General features: G+C 36.9%; 1 protein-coding gene across 1 annotated transcript in view; it reads left to right on the top strand.

Annotated features, from left to right (window-relative positions):
- Positions 1-3448: 3448 nt before the first annotated feature.
- LOC121302267 (A disintegrin and metalloproteinase with thrombospondin motifs 19-like) overlaps positions 3449-19773 on the top strand; it is a 104419-nt gene continuing 88094 nt past the window's right edge. Inside the window, exons 1-7 of the mRNA XM_041232116.1 lie at positions 3449-3905; positions 4357-4805; positions 10781-10943; positions 14064-14236; positions 15793-15876; positions 16961-17115; positions 17335-17378. Coding sequence (XP_041088050.1) covers positions 3839-3905; positions 4357-4805; positions 10781-10943; positions 14064-14236; positions 15793-15876; positions 16961-17115; positions 17335-17378 — 1135 coding nt within the window. The 5' untranslated portion in view covers positions 3449-3838. The remainder of the gene's footprint in view (positions 3906-4356; positions 4806-10780; positions 10944-14063; positions 14237-15792; positions 15877-16960; positions 17116-17334; positions 17379-19773) is intronic.

The following is a 19773-nucleotide window of genomic DNA, read 5'->3' as shown; positions in this document are numbered from 1 at the left end:
TCACATTGAACATAAAATGCAATTCTCTAGTCTGCAAACATAAAAGTGCCTAATTTTGGTTTGAAACTGGAAAATGAATGGCTACCGTGCACAGGTATGATGGAAAATACATGTTGAATGCATATATTATATTAAAAAGAAGGGTTGTTTTAAAGAAGAATTCCAAAACGATACAGTAGTCAGTATACATCGATGCAATTTTATAAACTAATGGGTGGGCCGCCAAATATTGCAGCATGTTTTACATCCCCGCTTTAGAATATTAACTATTAATTTTAAACTATGTCATTCAGCTTTAACTGCAACATATTTAATAAATTGCAATTCATACAAACAAAGCCCTGCTAAAGCTCATGTGGAATTATATTAAATTTCCCACACGGAGGACAGGTTTGCTCTGCAGGGTGGCAATGCCGACAAAGAAGAAACTTGAGGCTACGTCTCATTGATCAATATTTCTCGAGTAAGCAGAACAAAAAGAAAAATACGCTTGCACAGCATTACTCACATGCATGAAAGCAGAAGGAAAAGGGCTTTTTTCATTTTGTTTTGTTTTGTTTTGCATCAGACAAGGAATACGTGGTAAAAGTAAAAGGTAAGCAGTGCAGCTGCACTTTAGGTTGTCCCCTGCTGTGCTGCTCTGTTGATTGGTCAATGTAAGCCACCTCCACCAACAAAATAAGCTACTGACCAAAAGATACACCTGGACTGCTGGGCTTTTGCTATCATGATGGTCACAGGTAAGTTAACCAAATACTGTGTATGTAAAGTAATGCATTCTCTGTTAGTAAATGGGGCACTAAATTTAGATTTATCATGCACGTTAGGTTCACTACTTCACGTGTGTGCTAACTCCAAATTTAGTGCCCTTTGGTAAATTAGACCCATTGTATGAGTTCTATCATTAATAAGAGATAGGCATGCTATTAACACTCCTTGGAGTAAATTCTCAAAGCTATTTACTTCAATTCGTCATTCACAAATTTTAATCGGAAAGAATAGACAAAGAGGAGATGTGATACCTTTTATTGGACTAACTAAACAATAATTAATCACAAGCTTTCAAGACCTCAAAGGTCTCTTCTTCAGGTGAGAGTAGGAAAGAGAGATTACACTCTCACCTGAAGAGGAGACCTCTAAGGTCTTGAAAGCTTGTGATTAATTATTGTTTAGTTACTGCAATAAAAGGTATCACATCTCCTTATCTTTGTATATCTATTATCTCTGGACTAGTATGGCAAACATTATTTCAAATCAGAAAGAAGAAATGCATCCAATAAGCGAAGAGCGGCACAGAAGAGACAGGTAGAGAGTATTTCAAACCAGGCAAGGCGTTACTAGGTAGGGCTGTGTGAGGCGAAGATAATAACTAGATTCAGAATAAGCACAGATACAGGGCCCAGGAAAATTCACGATATCACGAATTTCACAGGAACCGTGCATTTGAATGCCTACCGTGAAAAAATACGCATTTTATTTTCCTTACCGTATTTTACATTACTCTTCCTCTGTGACACTTTCATCAGATACAAGTTACAGTAGCCGTGCACCATCCGGCGTCAATGTCGTTTGTTTCGTTAGTACAGCAACAGAGTCAAACAAATACCGGCTTCATGATTGGTGAATTCCACATACTGTGTAAAGACGTAACATGCGAGTCAAAGGCGGGAAGTTTAAAATGGTTATTTAGAAATTATTTAATTTTAGTTTGCAGTGTGATTAACATTAAAGATGCTGATAGCTGACAAATAAAAAAAAAAAGCTAAATTAATTTCAACAGAAGATCGCGTTCAGAGTTACGAAAAGAAGACGTTGCATAAAGATGGCGGGATTCTGTTTTGCTCAACTGGTAATGTGTCTTTGGATCTAAGAAATGGTCCTATTGACAAGAATCTTAACAGCGTAATACACAAAAACAAGAAAATCAAACTTGGAGTTCAGGCTAAATGATTACTGAACAAGCAGGTCTCAATCACAGGAAGTGGATAAAGACATGTCAACACGTTTGAATTGGAAGCCTTAGTCCAGCGAACATACCGGTAAAACAGCTGGTCAATGAAATATTAGAAAAAAATGTAATTAAAAATGTCCCGAATGTAAAATGTCACTCAGACGAGAGTATCTCCCTAAAGCGTATGCAGCACACGAAAAATATTTAAATGCCAATGTTTGTGTTGTATGCGATGAGGACATTGATGATCGAGGCAACTGTTTTGTACATTATTTTCATCCCACACAGCGTTACAACTGCTAATTCAGAGGGACAACCTGCTTACTTAGTAGATACACTACATCTTGACTAACCGCACAACAGGTCAGACTATCACTAAAACGCTTGTGAAGAATGGCATTGATTTCAAACGTGTCTGCCTTTGTAACAGACAATGTAACAGAGGGAGAAACATGAGCTGTTTACATTTATGCTTAGTCGTATAAATATTTTATTATTATTTTTATTTTTTTATTATTATTATTTTTTTAGGTTGATAAGCTCGAGTGGCATATATGATTTTATATATTTTTTTTTTAAATATAATCATAATTTGACTGTATGTATGGTTTTAAAACTGAAAGAAAAAAAAAAGAATTATACACCCTACTAGAAATGTACAGTGTGTATAGAGAAAAACACAAAAGCTTCGGTTTTGTTATTTCAGGCCTGCTGTTAACGTGTATCTGTTTAATATTTTGGGATTAAAGGCAGCAAAATAGGCTATGGGAATAACACGGTAATTTTAATTAATGTGTCAACATAAGGTTTAGCAAACTCGAAAATGTTGCTGAACATGTCATTCAAGATTTTAAAAAAATCTATTTTGTCTGCTTGTTTCTTTTTTTTTGTTGTTGTTGTTGTTGTTGTTTTTTTTTTTGGAAATAGCGACTCGAGTTCCAGTGTTCGAAATTTCTCGTACATCCTCAGTCCGGGATATATGAAGATTACTAGCCAGGTGTATATACAATAATTTTGGCTATGTTAAAAACCTATATTTATATAGCCACCATGTACGTGTGATATTTAAGTAGGCTATGATTAAAATAGCGTTTAACTATACAAAAGAAAAATTACGGAACATGTAAAGGTCCAATAAATGAATGTACAGAGTATGAGTTGAGGTGCAGTCATAAATACAAGCAAGACATCACCTTTTTAACATTAAAAACGTGACGTTTCGCCAAACACTTTTTGAAATGTAAATAGTGTAGTTTTAATTGACTGAGCATGGCTTCCTTTGTTAAATTAATGTTCAATTAACAACTACTTTCTCCGCTTTCACTGTCTCGCACGACGCTGCGAGTCTTTTGAGTCATATATCATGGTAAAAAAGGTGACTGGCCAATAAGGGATGTATCTGTGTGACCCCTCCCCCCCTTACTTTCTTTTAGCACCAACCCTGTACAAAGTATGTGTTTATGTGTAGCATTCTGTTGCTTGGGGATGTCTGCGCTGCATATGCTGTCGGAGTCCTCTAGTGCGCTCTGCTGCTCAGTACGCACTATATACATACATACTATATGTGATCTGTACCGGTCTGTCTCTCTCACTCTCCCTCTCGTTCTTTCTCTGCTCTTCTGTTCTCAGCTCTAATTCTGTGCTGGCTTTTGAGCTTTTCTCTGCGGGACTCAAACTCATTCATTTGGAAACTTCAATCTCGTGTGAGAGAAAAAAGGGGCTCTAGTTTACCCGTGTTTGCTATAAAAACCTACTGGAGGTGCATACACAACACATTTGCATGTTATGCATCAAAGCTCTGTATCCTAAGTGGAGACTTCTGCATTGTTACCTGCTATCAAGGGCAAGTTCATTTCGTGAAAACTGCACTGAAGAGTCGTAGGGAATATGCATCTGGGCCACATCTGTGGGATTTTACAGCAGCTGTGGTTTTTGACTGCTACGGTAGCTTCAGGTAAATTCCTGTTTTGTGTTTCTTTGTTCGTTGACGCGATTATATGAAGAACAATGTAATTATAATGTTGCAAAATTAAAATGTGTCTAATCAATATCATTTTAATGTTCATTTATTTTCTAAAATACTATAATAAAGAGCAGACACTTTGCAGGTGAATTTGTACAGTTTTGTTTCATTTAAAGTAGCGCTGCACATAAGCAAAATTAAAGCGAATACAGGGTTTATAATATACTTTACTATTAATATACACTGAGGGAATAATATATATATATATATATATATATATATATATATATATTATATATATATTATATATAGCTATATATATATATATATCTTTATTTAAAGCACGTTTTTCTGAAACAGAATTTTTTCAATTAAAATTTACGGGAACCAGTTGACAAAACACCTGTTATTGTTTATTTTTTTTAAATTGTTATTCATGTAGGTTCACATTTCTTTCAAGACTTGGAGTCTGAGACAGTCTACCCTCTGGTTTTACCGGATGCCGCTCCGCCGGGTCCTGGGAGATTCGACAGCCAGGAGAGATATCCACATGCAGGCAGCAGTTCTCGGGAAGTTCGCTCTATTTCCAAAGGAGAGGAATACGAAACCCAGGAGTTATACCACTGGGAACCTCTTGGACCGCAGACACTGGCTTTTCCGGGGCTCAGGCTCAAAATACCCGCCTTTGGCAGTGAGCTCCACCTGATTCTGAAGAGGGACAGCAGATTTTTATCACAGAAATTCGTGGTAGAGAACAGACTGAAAGGTCGGAAAGCGTACCTGGACAATTCAACAGCTACCTCTTCCAGCGCTGAAAGATCGTGTTACTACAGCGGGGCTGTTCTTAATTCTACAGGATCCATCGCCTCCTTTAGCACCTGTGGTGGTCTGGTAAATTTACTTCATTTAACAATTCAACACTTTTTACTAAAGATACATTTTTTCCCGTGTGTGTGTGTGTGTGTGTGTGTGTGTGTGTGTTTGTGTGTTGGGGGGGGGGGTACACTTTTTGCATAGTTTCCACATTTATGTTAGTCTCTTGCTGAGGCACGTTCCCACATACACTTTACTGTCAAGACACAGTCAAGAGGATTTTTATGGCTGGAGGACCATAGTTAGGGTTAAGGCTATTCTATAAGCGCACTAAATAGGCCGGGCATTTCAAAATAGTTATGTTTATGTGTGAACCAATGGACTACATGTCTACACTGAATTACTGTATTGATCTTAGTTATTATGAGAAAGATTAAACATTGAATAACTACAAATATTTTAAAAAGAAAATAATAAAGGCAAGGAATGTTTACTGTTTAGAAAAATTGCATTAAAAATGATGTAAAAGTCTGGAAAATGTTATAAATTCAATTAAACAATGTAAATGACCAAAAACAACGTAATGTACCAGATTTAAATGGCTGTTTCCCTGCTTTCTTAGAGGAAGTTGTTTAGGCATGTGCGAGCAAGCGCACCACTTTTTAATGTGCACCTCAGAATAACACTACGCCAGTAGCTGGCTTTCAAGTACTACATCAAGATCTAGACTAACCCACTACAGAAACACATGCACACAGCTCTCACAGTGCATGCTACCTTGTATGATGTCTCTGGGGTCAGTGGCAGAGGAACAGCCACTGCATCCAGTGCACCAGCACATGGGCCCACACACTCAGAGGGTCCCGGAGATGCCTGAAAGTTTGGAAAAAAATATTTAACTGTGATAATATCGTTCACATTTAGATAATGCCATGTTACCACCTTTATGTAGTAGCTATCGGTGCATTTCAAACTATGTTTAATCACTGTTCTAAATCAATCCACCCAACAATAAGTAAATACAGGCCTCTATAAATGCCTAAAGAAGGAGGACATCGTCACCTCCATCCGTCAATGCGACGACTGGAGAAAAAAATTCAAATTAGCATCCTCATAAAAGACGATGCTAAATAAATAGGCATTAACTAATTAAACGAAAAACCGGTGAAAAAAGGACTGTAAATTACATTTTCAAAACCAAAGGGGAGGTGGTACAGAGCTCGCCCCATAGAGCCCACTGGTCGACAAAAGTGGCCATGTCGCCAGCAGACTCCGCATGGGCGTGCTCCAACTTAATCCGGGATTGGACAAGGGCCCTGAACATGGCCCCGCAGTCAAAGAGACCTTCCCCGATCATCTTGCGCTTCCTGGTCTTGTAAATTGTCAGTTTAGTGAGAGCCAGGAGCAGATTCACAAGGAGGTCTGTCTTCTTGCTGGAGCCACGAACAGGGTGCCCGAATATGAGGAGGGTGGGGGAGAAATGCAGCCAGAACTGCAGCAGAAGGTTCTTCAAGAACAAAAAGAATGGCTGCAGCCTGGCGCACAAAAAAAAAAAAGTGAAACACTGACTTGGACTGAACGCAGAAAGGGCAGGCGGCATCCGAGTCGGTAAAGTGACGCAGGATCTCTCCTGACGCGAGCGCTCCGTGCAGGACCCTCCATCCCAGGTCCCCTGGAGACCAGCGGGGAGTACAGGGCCTCCCACTGGGGACTGACGCCCTCCGGTGATTGGAGGGGCTCCCGCCAAGTGGTGTCTCGGCGGGAGACGAGGGCAAGGAAGTGGAGGGTGTGGAGCGTATCGCGTACAGGGTCCTCCTCGACGCCGATTGCAGGGGTGTCGAGGAGAACTGCCGTATGTTCTTTTCACATCAATGGTAATTGGTATACATGAGGATGTTGAGGCAGGTCTCTACAGGTCTTCAAGAAAGTGGTATCCCAAATAGGTGGTTTTCATGTGTTGAGCCAGCCTTGTTTTTATAAAGGCAGGCTGGGTCTGAGATATTGTGCAATGGGATAGCCACTGCTGTTACAGCACTTATCTGCAATGGCTTGGCTTTCAAGCTTACTGTAGGTGCATCAGGATTAATTGATTATGTGAAGGACTTTGTGAGAAAAAAGAAATGTTGCATTTTTTTCTTAAACATTGTTAACAGTGTACCTTTGTAAATGTTGTTTCTGTATTTAGCATCCTACTGTTAATACAAAATATACTTGTTGCTGCAAATTTCTCTTGGTTTTCGATATATGCTGTGAAAGTGCCATATCCTTCACCACGCATCCACAATAACAGTAGCTTAAGCTCTAACCTACTGTAATACCTGTTCCAAAAACCTGGTGTGCAGCTGCTTACCAAGGTTCTAAGTCTGTGTACGACTCAGCCAGTTAGGGAGCAATTTCTAATATTTTTCAGACCTCACAAAGCCTTGCCCAGTTTCTACCTAGGGGTCTTGGATGCAGTTTATGGAATTTACATAATTTAGTTAATTCTAAAAAGCTCACTCTTTCAACTCAAAGCTGCAGGGGACTTGGATCGCTTCAAATGATTGCTTAGGTTTAGCTAATGAGAGGATCTGTGTTATAGTTAAAGCATGTTTTATTTGGGTACAAATTGTAATAGTAATAAATTGCTGCTTCAGGGGCATTCAGCATTCAACTTATTTTGGATCACACGCCTAAACACAATATAAATTGTATAAAAGCCACAATGCTCAATTATCTCCTGAGGTTATAGGGACCTCCCGTGGTTTCCATGGTTTGGACATCTTCCGAAGTCTTGGCTTGGATTACTGGATTATATTCAATGAAAGCAGCACCCCTCAGTACTAAGTAACTCACAGTATGCAGCACAACTTGTGTGTGCAAGGCGCTTCTTTTTTTGCATCTTTATTAAGATAACCACGACAGCAGTAAAATGCATAGTGGAGCATAATTGAATGGCATAAAAGCTAATTTGTATGAAATGCAAATGGTTCCAGAGATGATGATGATAAATGAGTACATAGTGTGTGGTGTGCTCATAATTCATCATTTTGTTCATAGTTCATACTTTTTGCAGGAAGATGGAGCTGAATGAACAATTACCCATTGATAATATGCTGACTGGCCAAAAAAAAAGGGAAGCTCCCGGCGCACTGTTGGAGTGGAAGCTGGTGTGTCTTGTCCCATGTTCCAGGTTTCTGTTATCTGGTCTTGTGTAGCATGTCTGTTGCTTGTCACAAAGATTGCACTCTTACAATAGATATTCATTTGTTAGTGTATCACTGGCAAATTGTCGGAAAGGCACTGATTGGTTACAGGAATGTATTACTTTTAAGCAACTACTTAGAGGTGTTTATGTAATCAAAATGCAAGCAATTTAAATTTAAATGAAGTTAGCTGTTTTCTGGCTGCAGATGGTCTGTAGACACAAGTCGAGGTGAGTTAAATGATGTATCTCTAGTTACGTTACATTCAATTGGTGCTCAGTGTGAAATTGTTACACATGCTTTAAGATCATTTTGTTATACTTATACAATAAGTTATATTGCAATTCTTTTTCTGTATTTGCATAACCACCAACTCAATAGCTATATGTATGTATATGTTTCTGCGCCAGAGTACGTGGTAGTATATATTCATTAAAATATATTAATAATAACTTTTATATAACGCCTTTCATAGTGGACCACCACCACAAAGCGCTTTACAAGATACGAGACTAGGGTGTGTAAACTATGCATCAGCTGCAGAGTCACTTACAGCAACGTCTCACCCGTAAGACGGCGCACAAGGAGGTTAAGTGACTTGCTCATGGTCACACAGTGAGTCAGTGGCTGAGTTGGATTTTGAATCGGGACTTCCCGGTTATAAGCCAGTTTCTTTAACCACTGGACCACACAGCCTCCTGATTTGTCATCTGCTTCAAGATCTGCAGTCTGTTGACAGCTTTACAACAGCTTGAGTTAGCCCTGTTTCATAAGAAATCATTGAATTCAAATTTAGGTTTGGGCTGCATGAAAGCAATATTGTATATTGAAAAACATATAAGGCTTGCCATGTCCATCACAGTCTAAATTCATCAACTGTAAGCCAACTATATGCCATACAGGGGACTCCTTGACTAGACTGATAGACTGATGAATTCTGACTGACGGTCATACATTGTAATGCATTGAAAATATTGTCATGACATAGTTCTGTCATAATGATGTGACTTGTTTTCTTTGAGTTTGTAATGTACACACATTTTTTATAATGTCAAACTAGAACACAAACATCACACACAGGTTTTTTTTTTTTTTTTACAACACATTAGAATTAATTTGCACATAGGTGTGTGTGTATAATTTACTACTAGCATTATCAAATTAAAAATAATTTGACACGCATTTGCCTCAGTTCTTATGCACTTATAAATAAAATGGACAACAAATGAGCTATATTTCAAAATATATTATTTGATATAGTTATATCCCTATTTCACTTGATGTAAATATTTAAAGGTTTCCCTGTAGCCTTTGCACACAGGGTGCTGCTGGGAAACCCCGGCATCCTCATTCATCAGGATGCCTGGGTTTATAGTCACATACTGTCATTATCTGTGAGCCCAAGACCAAAGACAACTCTTGACAGTGTGGATATGCTTTATTTTGTTTCACTGAAACCATATCTTTGGACAGATTTAAATCTAGTGGATGTCCAGTAAGTCAGGCATCAAAAGCAGTATAATATACTGAATATGCACATTAGGACGTTCTCTGTCAAATTGGGCACCCAGACTTCTACTACATCACACGCCAAAATGATTTCAATTTGTACCTCTGCTTAAGAAATTGTAACACCTGAAACAACTATAGAGACTAACAATATTGCCTATGATGCCTGAATTTTGGCACAACCTGTATACTGTAGATGGGAAAAAGTTGTGCTTAATGTATTGATACAGACCATTCTTGTACCAGCTAAAGTCTTACTGAATTTTATCAAGACATGGACTGAGGGTTAGCACAGAGAACTTGGATGGAAAATAGATTTTGGCAAAATGTAACCTTTCTTTAACATAGGAGCTAATCCCATTTTTATGTAAACTGTAGGTGCTCAATGACAGGTAACGCTGGACAGTGATTTTGTTATGAAGGTGGTGATGTGGTCATAGGGCAAAGTGTGAATGGAAGTGATATCAATGATACCAGATCAATATAAGCATGTTTTAAGAACTAAACTAGCATAATTATAGTGTTCTTGTGAGGCTTATCTTTGGCATGTTAAGACTTAAAGGAATTAAAAAATAGACCCTCAAGGATTTGACATTTACAGGCTTCCCAGTAACAATGCTTTGTTATTTATTTATTTATTTTTTGTGTAACCAGGAGACAATTTTAGCAACAAATAAACAAAACCAGCGTAAAGACATAATGACTGACACATTGTTTTCTAGGAACATATGTTTGACATTAACTTAAACAGTGGATGTACAGTATCTACCTGAAGGTTAATTACACAGTCTGACATAAAATAACTCATTTATAGAAACAGAGACATGTTGTGCTCATCATTTGAGAACGTATTAACAATTAGTGTCAACCAGTGCACTTCCTGTGTTTCAATATTACTGTGTTTTATTAACTGGTCATTGAGGTAATTATTGAGGGATAATAAGGGATTAGAATTCACTGACATAATGCATGTAGTCGCAAAGTTATAGTTTCAGAATTGGCTTCTGGAGTGCTTTAATGCATGCAGAGTCTCAACGTGGTTGTTTACACATAGTCATTTCATTTTTTATTTTCATTAGAACATCCTGTGATTATAGTTTTTACCCTGTTGTTATATTCAAAAGCTAATTTGGGATTAGCCTGTTTTTTTAACTTAAAGAAAAAAGCTCCAGAAGTGGTAATAAACAACTTAAATACTACTTAAATTGCCATCAGGTAAATGTTGAGTTCTTTATTTCTGGTTTGGGAAATGTAAAAATCAATTAAAATGACATTTGAAATGACATTTACTATTTTACATTAAGATATACAATGGAAAATATATTTTCAAATTTAAATCCCTTTCTTTCTTCCTTTCAGATGGGATTTATTCAGCTCAATGAGGACTTTCTATTTATTGAACCTCTAAAGCGCACGCTGGCAGTGACAGGGCACGCACACCGCGTTTACAGACGGAAACGATCAGTGGAGGAGAAAGTCTCAGAGAAGCATTCTTCACATAAATACTGCGGGGTTCTTCCTGGTAGGTCTTTACCTTACTTTACACTTGTATTTCAAGGTCAAATTTCAAAGAATTAATAGAAGATCAGCGTAAACAGACTCATTTTCTAAAGGCTCCATGTTATACACAGTTTATACAGTATTCCTTATTGAGCTCTGTTTGGGTCTGTTCCAGTCTTTAATTATACTGAGAAACAAATATCTTGAGAGTGTTTAAGATACCTTAGTTACATTACTTAGACGTATTGTTCTACTGTTAAAGTGTTTTGTCTAATAATAAAATAGGAGTCAATCAAAGACTGTAGTAAACTCTTTGAAAGCCTTATTATTTTGGCATACTGTATAAATTGAGTCTTCTGTGTTTTGACAATTATGTTTGTTTGAAAAATCTTCAAACTAATAAAGAAAAACTACGTGTTTGAAGCAAAACAACTAATTAATGGTAATGAATTGCTATGAGGTGTTTAAGTGGTTAATTTAACCAAACTGTACTGTACATTAAACCTGCTGAATAACTGTGTTAAAGGGGTCTATTAAAGGAATTAGTCCTAGCAGAGAATAATTGTTTTAATGTGTTAGTTATCATGTTCAAGTACCTGCTTTATTATTTTCCAATATATTGTACTTTAGATACTTCTTATATATATATATATATTCGCTTTTAGAGATATCTTTAAAAAATGTTACACCTCCCCAGGCTATTACCCTAATAAGCATTTTTATTAAGGCAGTGTAGCTACCACTTATAGACATTTTGTAAACTTGAAACACATGATTTTATCCTTCCTGAGTGCGTAGGCTAACAAACATCCATTGGTACACCCCAAATTGCACCTGTGACTCCGCCTACAATTACAATTTTACCAAAAGTGAAACTACAAAATGGCTTCTTGCACTCAGCCATGCAGCTGATGTTTCTAATGGGAGCTTTTGCTGTGGCAACGGTTTTAAGGGGCAAAGGATTATAACAATTCAGTTTTCAACAAAGAAGGTTTTGATATACTTACATGTGCCCTGATTCACAGCTGGAAGCTGTCAAACAGTGGAAAACAGTAAAACTACTCCCATTATAAAAAGAGACCACTGAGATATTACACATGACTAAGAGAAGTGGGAGCACTTAAACCCCAGTGAAAGCCATGCATGACTGTCAGCATCAGCAATAGCTGAACGCACCTGCTGCCAGAATGACACTTAATGACATGGCAGTTTGTGCAGGAAATACATTCACTGCTGTCTAATTGCAGTACAGCATCAAATGGAGCCGCTTTCTGTCATAAATGTAAATTACAGATCTACAGTATAGGACAATCCTAGATCAGGGCTCTTCAGCTAGTTTTTTAAGGGGGCCAGACTGGAAATAAGTTAGGAGTAGGCGGGCCAGAAGTATTTTACTCTGAACATTTTTAAGCAATATAATAAATATTATGTAATGCAATGTCAGTATATTGAAGGCTTACAAATATTATACCATAATATACAGTCTGAGAGTGAGAACTGTGGGACAATGTGGTTGTAAATAAGGTAATGATGTGACTGAGTAAAAATAAACACAAAAAACATTCATCACACAATATGCAAGTTAATTTCTCATGACATTTGATGTTTCTGACCAAACTGTTAATCTTCTTTGTATGGTATATTTTTTTAATAAATCTCAAGAAAACCCAATGGATTAAGAAAATAAATCTACATTAATTTATGCACATTAAACTAGCATTTCTTTAAAAAGAAAGACTATTGTACAACGTGTATAGGTATAGAATGCAGAATAAGGCATATAGGACAGTACACACATACAGTATTTTTCAGAATAAAATTACATGCTGCAGCCTTTCATCACTCAGTGAACTGTGTGCTCTTTATCACGTTCTTGTGAGAAAAGCTGGACTCACAGGTATAAGCAGAGCCAAACATAGTGACCTGGGATACAGCTAATTTTCTAGCAATTTGGAAACTGATCCTGTTGAATATGTTCAGTCCAAAACTTGGCAGCACCAGCATTTTGTAAATCCAACTGCAGCGGACCTTCTTCAACTGAAGAGAGTAACTGCTTTGTGTTTGATGTAGAATCACTTTCCGGTGAAATGGTGAATGCATCCTGAGCAGACATCATGCCTTCTTCAGCCAGATGAAAATCTGTCATCATATTGGTGACTTTGGCTGATGATGAGGCGATAAAGTCATGCAGCTTTGGGAAGTGGAGAAGTTTTGGCAAATTTATATCAGATGAAAAGAGAGACAACTTACTTTGAAAGACATTCAGTTTCTCAACAATGTCGATTATGGTCTTACCCTTCCCTGTAGTTCCAAATTGAGTGTGTTTAAGTGTCCAGATGCATCGCTCAAGAAACATACTTTTGTTGTTCAGAACATACAAATAAATAAATAAGTATTTATTGGCCCACTGAATTTCTCTTACTGGTTAGAGTAGAGAGAGCCATGTTTATATCACTTCAAAATTAGACAGAGAAAATAACTCTTAATAGCAACAGGATTAAAAAAATATAATCACCCACAGATTACGCAAAGGGGAACTCATGGAGCTAGCTGGGTGAGTCGCGCTGACTGGCTTAGTGGCTGTAAAGGGGTGGTGTATTGCACACACTGCTTTGCCGGATACAAATATACGACACACATGTTACTGTTTTTGTTTCTGGTTTCAGTTTTTTTGTTTTCCATATTTTTGCTAATTTTTAGAATTTTGGCTGACTGTCGGCAGTTATCCCTTCTGGGACGGACGTGGCCTGTGGGCTGGCTGTTGAATCGCTCTGGTCTTGATGGTTAAAATGCAGTCTGGTTAAAACTTGTGTTTGAAAGAGATCAGTCTGTGTAAATTGTGGAAGATTTTCGTATACTGGCTAATAACTGTTATTATATATAAAAAAAGGAAATAAAAATTAAAACATCTTGCTCCAGATCCCCACCGCCATAATCATAGATCTTAAAAACCAAAGAGGATATCAAATAGCTCCTGTGTTCACATGAAATATTCCATCCTGATCTTAAAAATTTCCAGGTAAAAATTATTAGTGCTTACCATACAAACAGAGATACAGGGTAACCAATGCATGTAGCTGTTGGAAGAGGAGAGCAACACATACTATGAATATGTCTTTGATGAAATGATTCAATTTTGCAGATAAAAGGAAAAGCAAGAACAGACAGTTGACAGAAATTGGAAGAGGGAAAAGATACTCCTATAAATTACCTCATGACTATAACGTGGAGACCTTGGTTGTTGCTGACCCTGCCATGGTCAGCTATCATGGTTCTGATGCTGCAAAGAGATTCATCCTCACAATAATGAATATGGTAAGAGTTCTGACACATTGACATTAACAGAGGAGGATTGGGCTACAGTTTCGCAAAGTGGTTTATGTTACATTTAACGTACAATATAATTATAATATATTACTTGCATTGTTTAATTCACAGGTTATCTGCATTCTACAACTTCCATAAGTGCCTTGTATTCTAATTAATGGCCAAATATGGTTGCTCTATGATTGGTTTTTTACATGCAAATAACTGAATTGTACCTGTCAATGCTGTACCTTGTTTGTTTAAGAAAGACAGTACAAAAGAGAGAGCTACTAAACGGCACATTTTTGCTGATCAGTAATCCAGTAGAGCTGCTACAACTACAGTCAAGAATAGTACTTTGTATTAAAGAGCTTGCATTACCAGTTACATGTAATAGCATTTTGCTATACTGTGTGTAGTCAGATTGTGGCATGCAGGTGTACTGCAGTATTTCAGTGTGGCGCACAGAAAGTTTTGATGGAAACGACTGATTTTATTAAATTTGGCAAAGTTTCCACTTTAAGTTTCTAACGCATGTATAACCCTGAGCTGCATAAGTGTACTTTCCCAGAGACCTCTTTTGTTTTTTAATGAGACCTATTCATTTTATTAGCCAAAAAGCAATTATACTAGCCAAAACAGATTATCATTATCCAAATAGGATTATTGTATTAATATAACGAGGCACTATTGTACTGAAGTGTTTTCTATTTGGTTGAATACATCAAAATAGATGTATTCTGCTGTCTAGTGAATTAGTGAAGAGCGCTTATACAGTAAAATATAGAACTTGTACAATTTACTCTTCTTAACACGGTTTAACCATGAAATAACCAAACTGATTAATTATCAAGCTGAAATATCGAGGGAGCACTGTAGTTCTTTCCTTCTTCAGTATTTCATGGTTAATTCCATTGTTGTGGCAGTGAATCTCCAGATCAGTGTGTCCTAATATGCCTCTTTGAGATCTTTGAAACAAAGACCACAGGACCTAAGAAATCTACCTACCTAAAAATCATGTGAACATTATGTAAGGCACCACAAAAAGTGCCAACATCTGTGTTTCAGCTGTGCCAGTGAGTGCCAGCTACAGATGCGCATGGTCCAAAATAATACAAAACGGTTAAAATGTACATTAATGAAACCCAAATGTTTCAAGGCAAAAAACATCCCCTCATCAGTGAAATCTAACGCAGTATATGAAATGTCTGTAGGTAAACACACAATGCAGTTACCAGCAGCTGTGATAAGTGATACCCCATTGTGATGGTGTGAAAAAATCATCCTTATTTGTTCCTTGGATACCAGCTCGTTCTCTGGTGTTAATTATTGCCTTTTATATCCTCTTATCCTGGGATGACCCCTTTTCTGTGTTCCTGTCCAATTCCTGCTACCTGCAACCAGTGTTCTGAAAATGTGTATCTTTCCTTTCTGTTTATCAGCAGCATGTTAAAACACATTTAAAGTTAAAACAACATAAGGCATGCTGATAATGGTTTGTTTGAACTGTAAAAGCAGCTCTGTCTTTGTTTTGTGTGAAATAATAACCTCTTTGTTTCTTACAGGTTTTTAATCTCTTTCAACACAAGAGCCTTGGAGTACAAATGAACATTCGACTGACAAAGCTTGTGCTGCTTCATGAGACTCCAGTAAGAATTATGTCTTTATTTAATAACGTGTGTCACCAAGGAACCAGTATGGTACAGAAATGCATGTATTTTAATGATCTCAGTGATTTTAGTATGATTTCTTTCAAAAGCATGCTTTAACATGATAAAATGATGATAATCCAAGTGTTCATAGTTGAGCGGTGGCAGTACTGCATGCCACCTTGTCCCTTACTGCATGTTCCTTATGACGTACTGCATCTCCCTGACCTGGTGAAGAACATTTTTCCCTTTACTGTTTTATCTTGTAAGTTTTAGGTTGTATTATAATAAGACACACATTTATGTAATTACTAATGAAGTGAAATATTGTACATAATCATGAAGCACTGTGTTTTTGGCATGTGTGTGAAAACCAGTGAATATGTGGAAACAGAAACAATTCATAATAGTAAGTGTGGCTTGTTTTGTTTAAAGTTGATTACCCCTGCTTTATAACCTTAACCAGTTTAGCTGCTGTGGCACATGCAGTAAATGGTGGGTCTTGAACAAGAGTGTCTTTGCATGATTCTGATGCAGGACCAGAAATTGGGGCAAGTTCATTCAAGTTCATTCAAGTTCATTCCACTCCACTAGGCTTGTTCTAACCAGGACCTTAATTGACTCCCACTCTTACTGTATGAAATTCATTTGCGCAGTATTTGCCAATTCTTCAACCAAGTGTTTCTCTAGGCTACCATGCTTTTATTAAATGACAATGAAATGTATTCTTTACTAAACATAACCATAACCATGTGACTAAAGCAAAGACTCCTAATTTCAAATACATGCCTTTATGCAATGACTGCACTCCAACTTTGTGTGGCTTATATTGTGCGCCTCCCTCTATAGCAGGATGGGGAGTGATGGCTACAGGTTTTGATTCATTACCATCAGCTGACAAAAAACCCCCAAAAAACAATGCATATTTCAAGAGACATCCACTATGTCAAATGTGTATAGAATACAGCTTAACAGCAAAAAGATGGTAATCTACAAGATCCTTAAATAAAAACTAAACACACTGGAAAAGCAATTTCATGCATAACCTCAGTCTATTTCAAGTAATGTATATTTCATTTCATAGGCCAACATGTACATCGGACATCATGGAGAAAAGATGCTGGAGAGTTTCTGTAAGTGGCAGCAGGAAGAGTTTGGAAAGAAGAACATTCACACTGACTTCTCAGCGAGCTGGAGGGAGGATTTACCGTCCATTGACACTGCTATATTAATCACCAGGTCTGTAAAAATCCTGGTTTGTGATACTACTAGACAATGGTGTAAAAAGACTAGCTATGAGTGATAAAATATCCATGTTAATCCATCAATTTTCTGAGCAGTGCCACTGAATAAAATAAAGAAGCCTTGTAGTTACTCACTGAGCCATACAAATATTGTGTAAATTGGTCAGATAAATCTGCTTTGGGACTCTGCTAAGGTTTTTCTTTTATGTTTTAGAAAGGATTTCTGCGTACATAAAGATGAACCATGTGACACTGTAGGTAAGTAAGCACTAGATTTTTTTGTTTTCTCAGTTCAAAGACCTGAACGTGTATATGTTTTGTTGACATTTTGCTAAAAGATTTGGCCAGCCATGCCAAAATATGGGGTGGTTTTGTGAATTGGACTACTGTTCACTAGGGGCTGGATGGACCCAACTCATCAATATGTTGGATTTGAACCCAATCATCCAAAAGTGAAAGGCATAACAGGCTACTAAATTAACCGTCACACCCCATTGAAGTTTTTATTTATTTAACTTATTATTACAGTACATTTTTTATTCAAGATTTCCAGTCACTCTTAAACTCTTTGAAGCTTCACTGGAACAGGGGACGGAAGTGTGAATTCGGCCTAAAATATCTGAGTTCCAAGACCCCAACGTCACTTGCTGTGGTGCCGATTATTATTATTTTTTTTTAAAGATTTGAACTTTGTTTGAAAAAGAATCAGGATCTTATCTGCTGTGTGATTATGTAAAATCCCCCCTGAGTTTGAGATAGAAGAACTTGCGAACTGTTTTCATGAAACATCCCTTGGCAATATTGGCACAAGGCCTCTTTGGAAACATGCATAACTGAATGAATGAAGTATAGCCAAAAAGTGAACAAATAATTTCCCTCCTGCTTTTGCTCTGAAACGACATTAACAGGCTTGGCACTGTTCTTGTAAACTTCCTTTCCGTGAGCAACTTAAAGGTCACAGTTTTATTAAATTGTCCAGCGGGGTAAGCTTCATTGGAGTAATGACCACTTTGTTATTTTTCTTTGTTTAATTAAGAATTTTATTACAGTGCTGTTGGAGATTAACACCGCTGGTATTTCCTTCTCTGGATGGCTTCATGAATGCTTTACCTCACAGGTAGTCAGTGGAGGAAATAATAACATCATCTAATGCTGCTGTGAAATTTCCCTTAATCAGTAGGATGTTAAAATTGCTATGGCAATTGGCTTGTCCAAATGTATTGTTATAAGTAGACATAAGCAAAAGGGGTGCTTATTTAAAAAAAAAAAAAAAAAAAAGGGAAATCATTCATTCACTGTTGCAGGTAGAAAATAATTTGAGAACACTATTTTTTAAGTTGAAAGCTCATTTCTGAAGGTCACACAGTAGCATTTCACGCTGTCAGAAAACTCAACATTCCTCAAGTGCAGTACATTTATAGAATTGCTTGAAGGCTGTAAATCTTTAGTAGCTTGTTGATGTTCAATATGCAGGGCTCTATAGGATAATGGTCACGAATGACATTCAGGAAATAAAGAACCACACAGTAAAGGGAATTTTATGTCGATGTTCTCTTTGTTGAAATGCATGGCAGCCTAAATAGAATCTGCTAAATTCTCGAATTATCATCAAACATGTAAGAGCTTGTCAAGTTAAGTTATTTAGTTCTTGCACAGTGGACCTTATCTAGGCATGCACCATAAAGGGTTCTGGGTTGAAGTGTTCCTTATGCACTTTAAAAGCTAAAGGTTTCTATTGTAACCAAAACCTAGAATTTTATTATATTATGAAATATTTTCAGTTAATAAAACACACTCATTGTGTTAATTTAGTTATACAGAAGTGGGGAGGGATCCTGTTCAAATCATTATTGGCAGGAGTAATATACAAATGTTCTAAAATGTACCTAGTATAACCCAGATTTATGTGTTTTTAGACAATGGCTTAGTAACCATTAAAACAGCATTTTCTGCTTGATTTTAATATCCTCTAAATATTTCTTAATATTTATCAGTAATGTTTTGCTTTCTGTGTACAGATGGCAATCACGTCCTTGCTTCATCAGAATACCTTTTTACTACAAAAAATAAACTAATAATAATTATTATCAACAACAAATTCTTTAAGACACATTGGACCAGATATTAAAAAGAGATGCAAGTTTTGCAAGGGCAGTTGTAGGGATCTTTACTTCTTTTTTTAACCACAAAGATTTTTGTCTCAACTCTGGAGGAGTTGTGAATTATTATGCAAGTCCACCTACAACTACAAAATTAAAAAAAAAAAAATACGTTTTTCCGCAAATCTCAATGTTGGGGACAAACTTGTTGCGTGTATTTGACTTCACTAATTCGCAAACAGGCTAACATACTATTTAAAGAGTGATTGAGTGTGTGAATGTTCGTAGTTAAGATAGCGTTTTGAAATGTATATTTTCAATTGTGACTGAACAACAGGAACAAGGAAAAAAAGAGAAAATACCAAGCTGGAATTATAAAATATGCAAAGTTTAAACTGTAGTTGTTAGAGCGCTTCAAGCACATAAAAAATAAATAAATAGATACTGTCGCTAAATACACACTAAAATGTATTATTTTCATGGTTAATTTTCATGGACACATTCACTAATCATTATGTATTTTTTTTAATATTATCTTTAACTTGTGGAAGAGT

Source organism: Polyodon spathula, chromosome 2, assembly GCF_017654505.1.
Source record: "Polyodon spathula isolate WHYD16114869_AA chromosome 2, ASM1765450v1, whole genome shotgun sequence".
Lineage (NCBI taxonomy): Eukaryota > Metazoa > Chordata > Actinopteri > Acipenseriformes > Polyodontidae > Polyodon > Polyodon spathula.
Note: the sequence above shows the minus strand (reverse complement) of the source record. Positions and strands in the feature narration are given on the sequence as shown.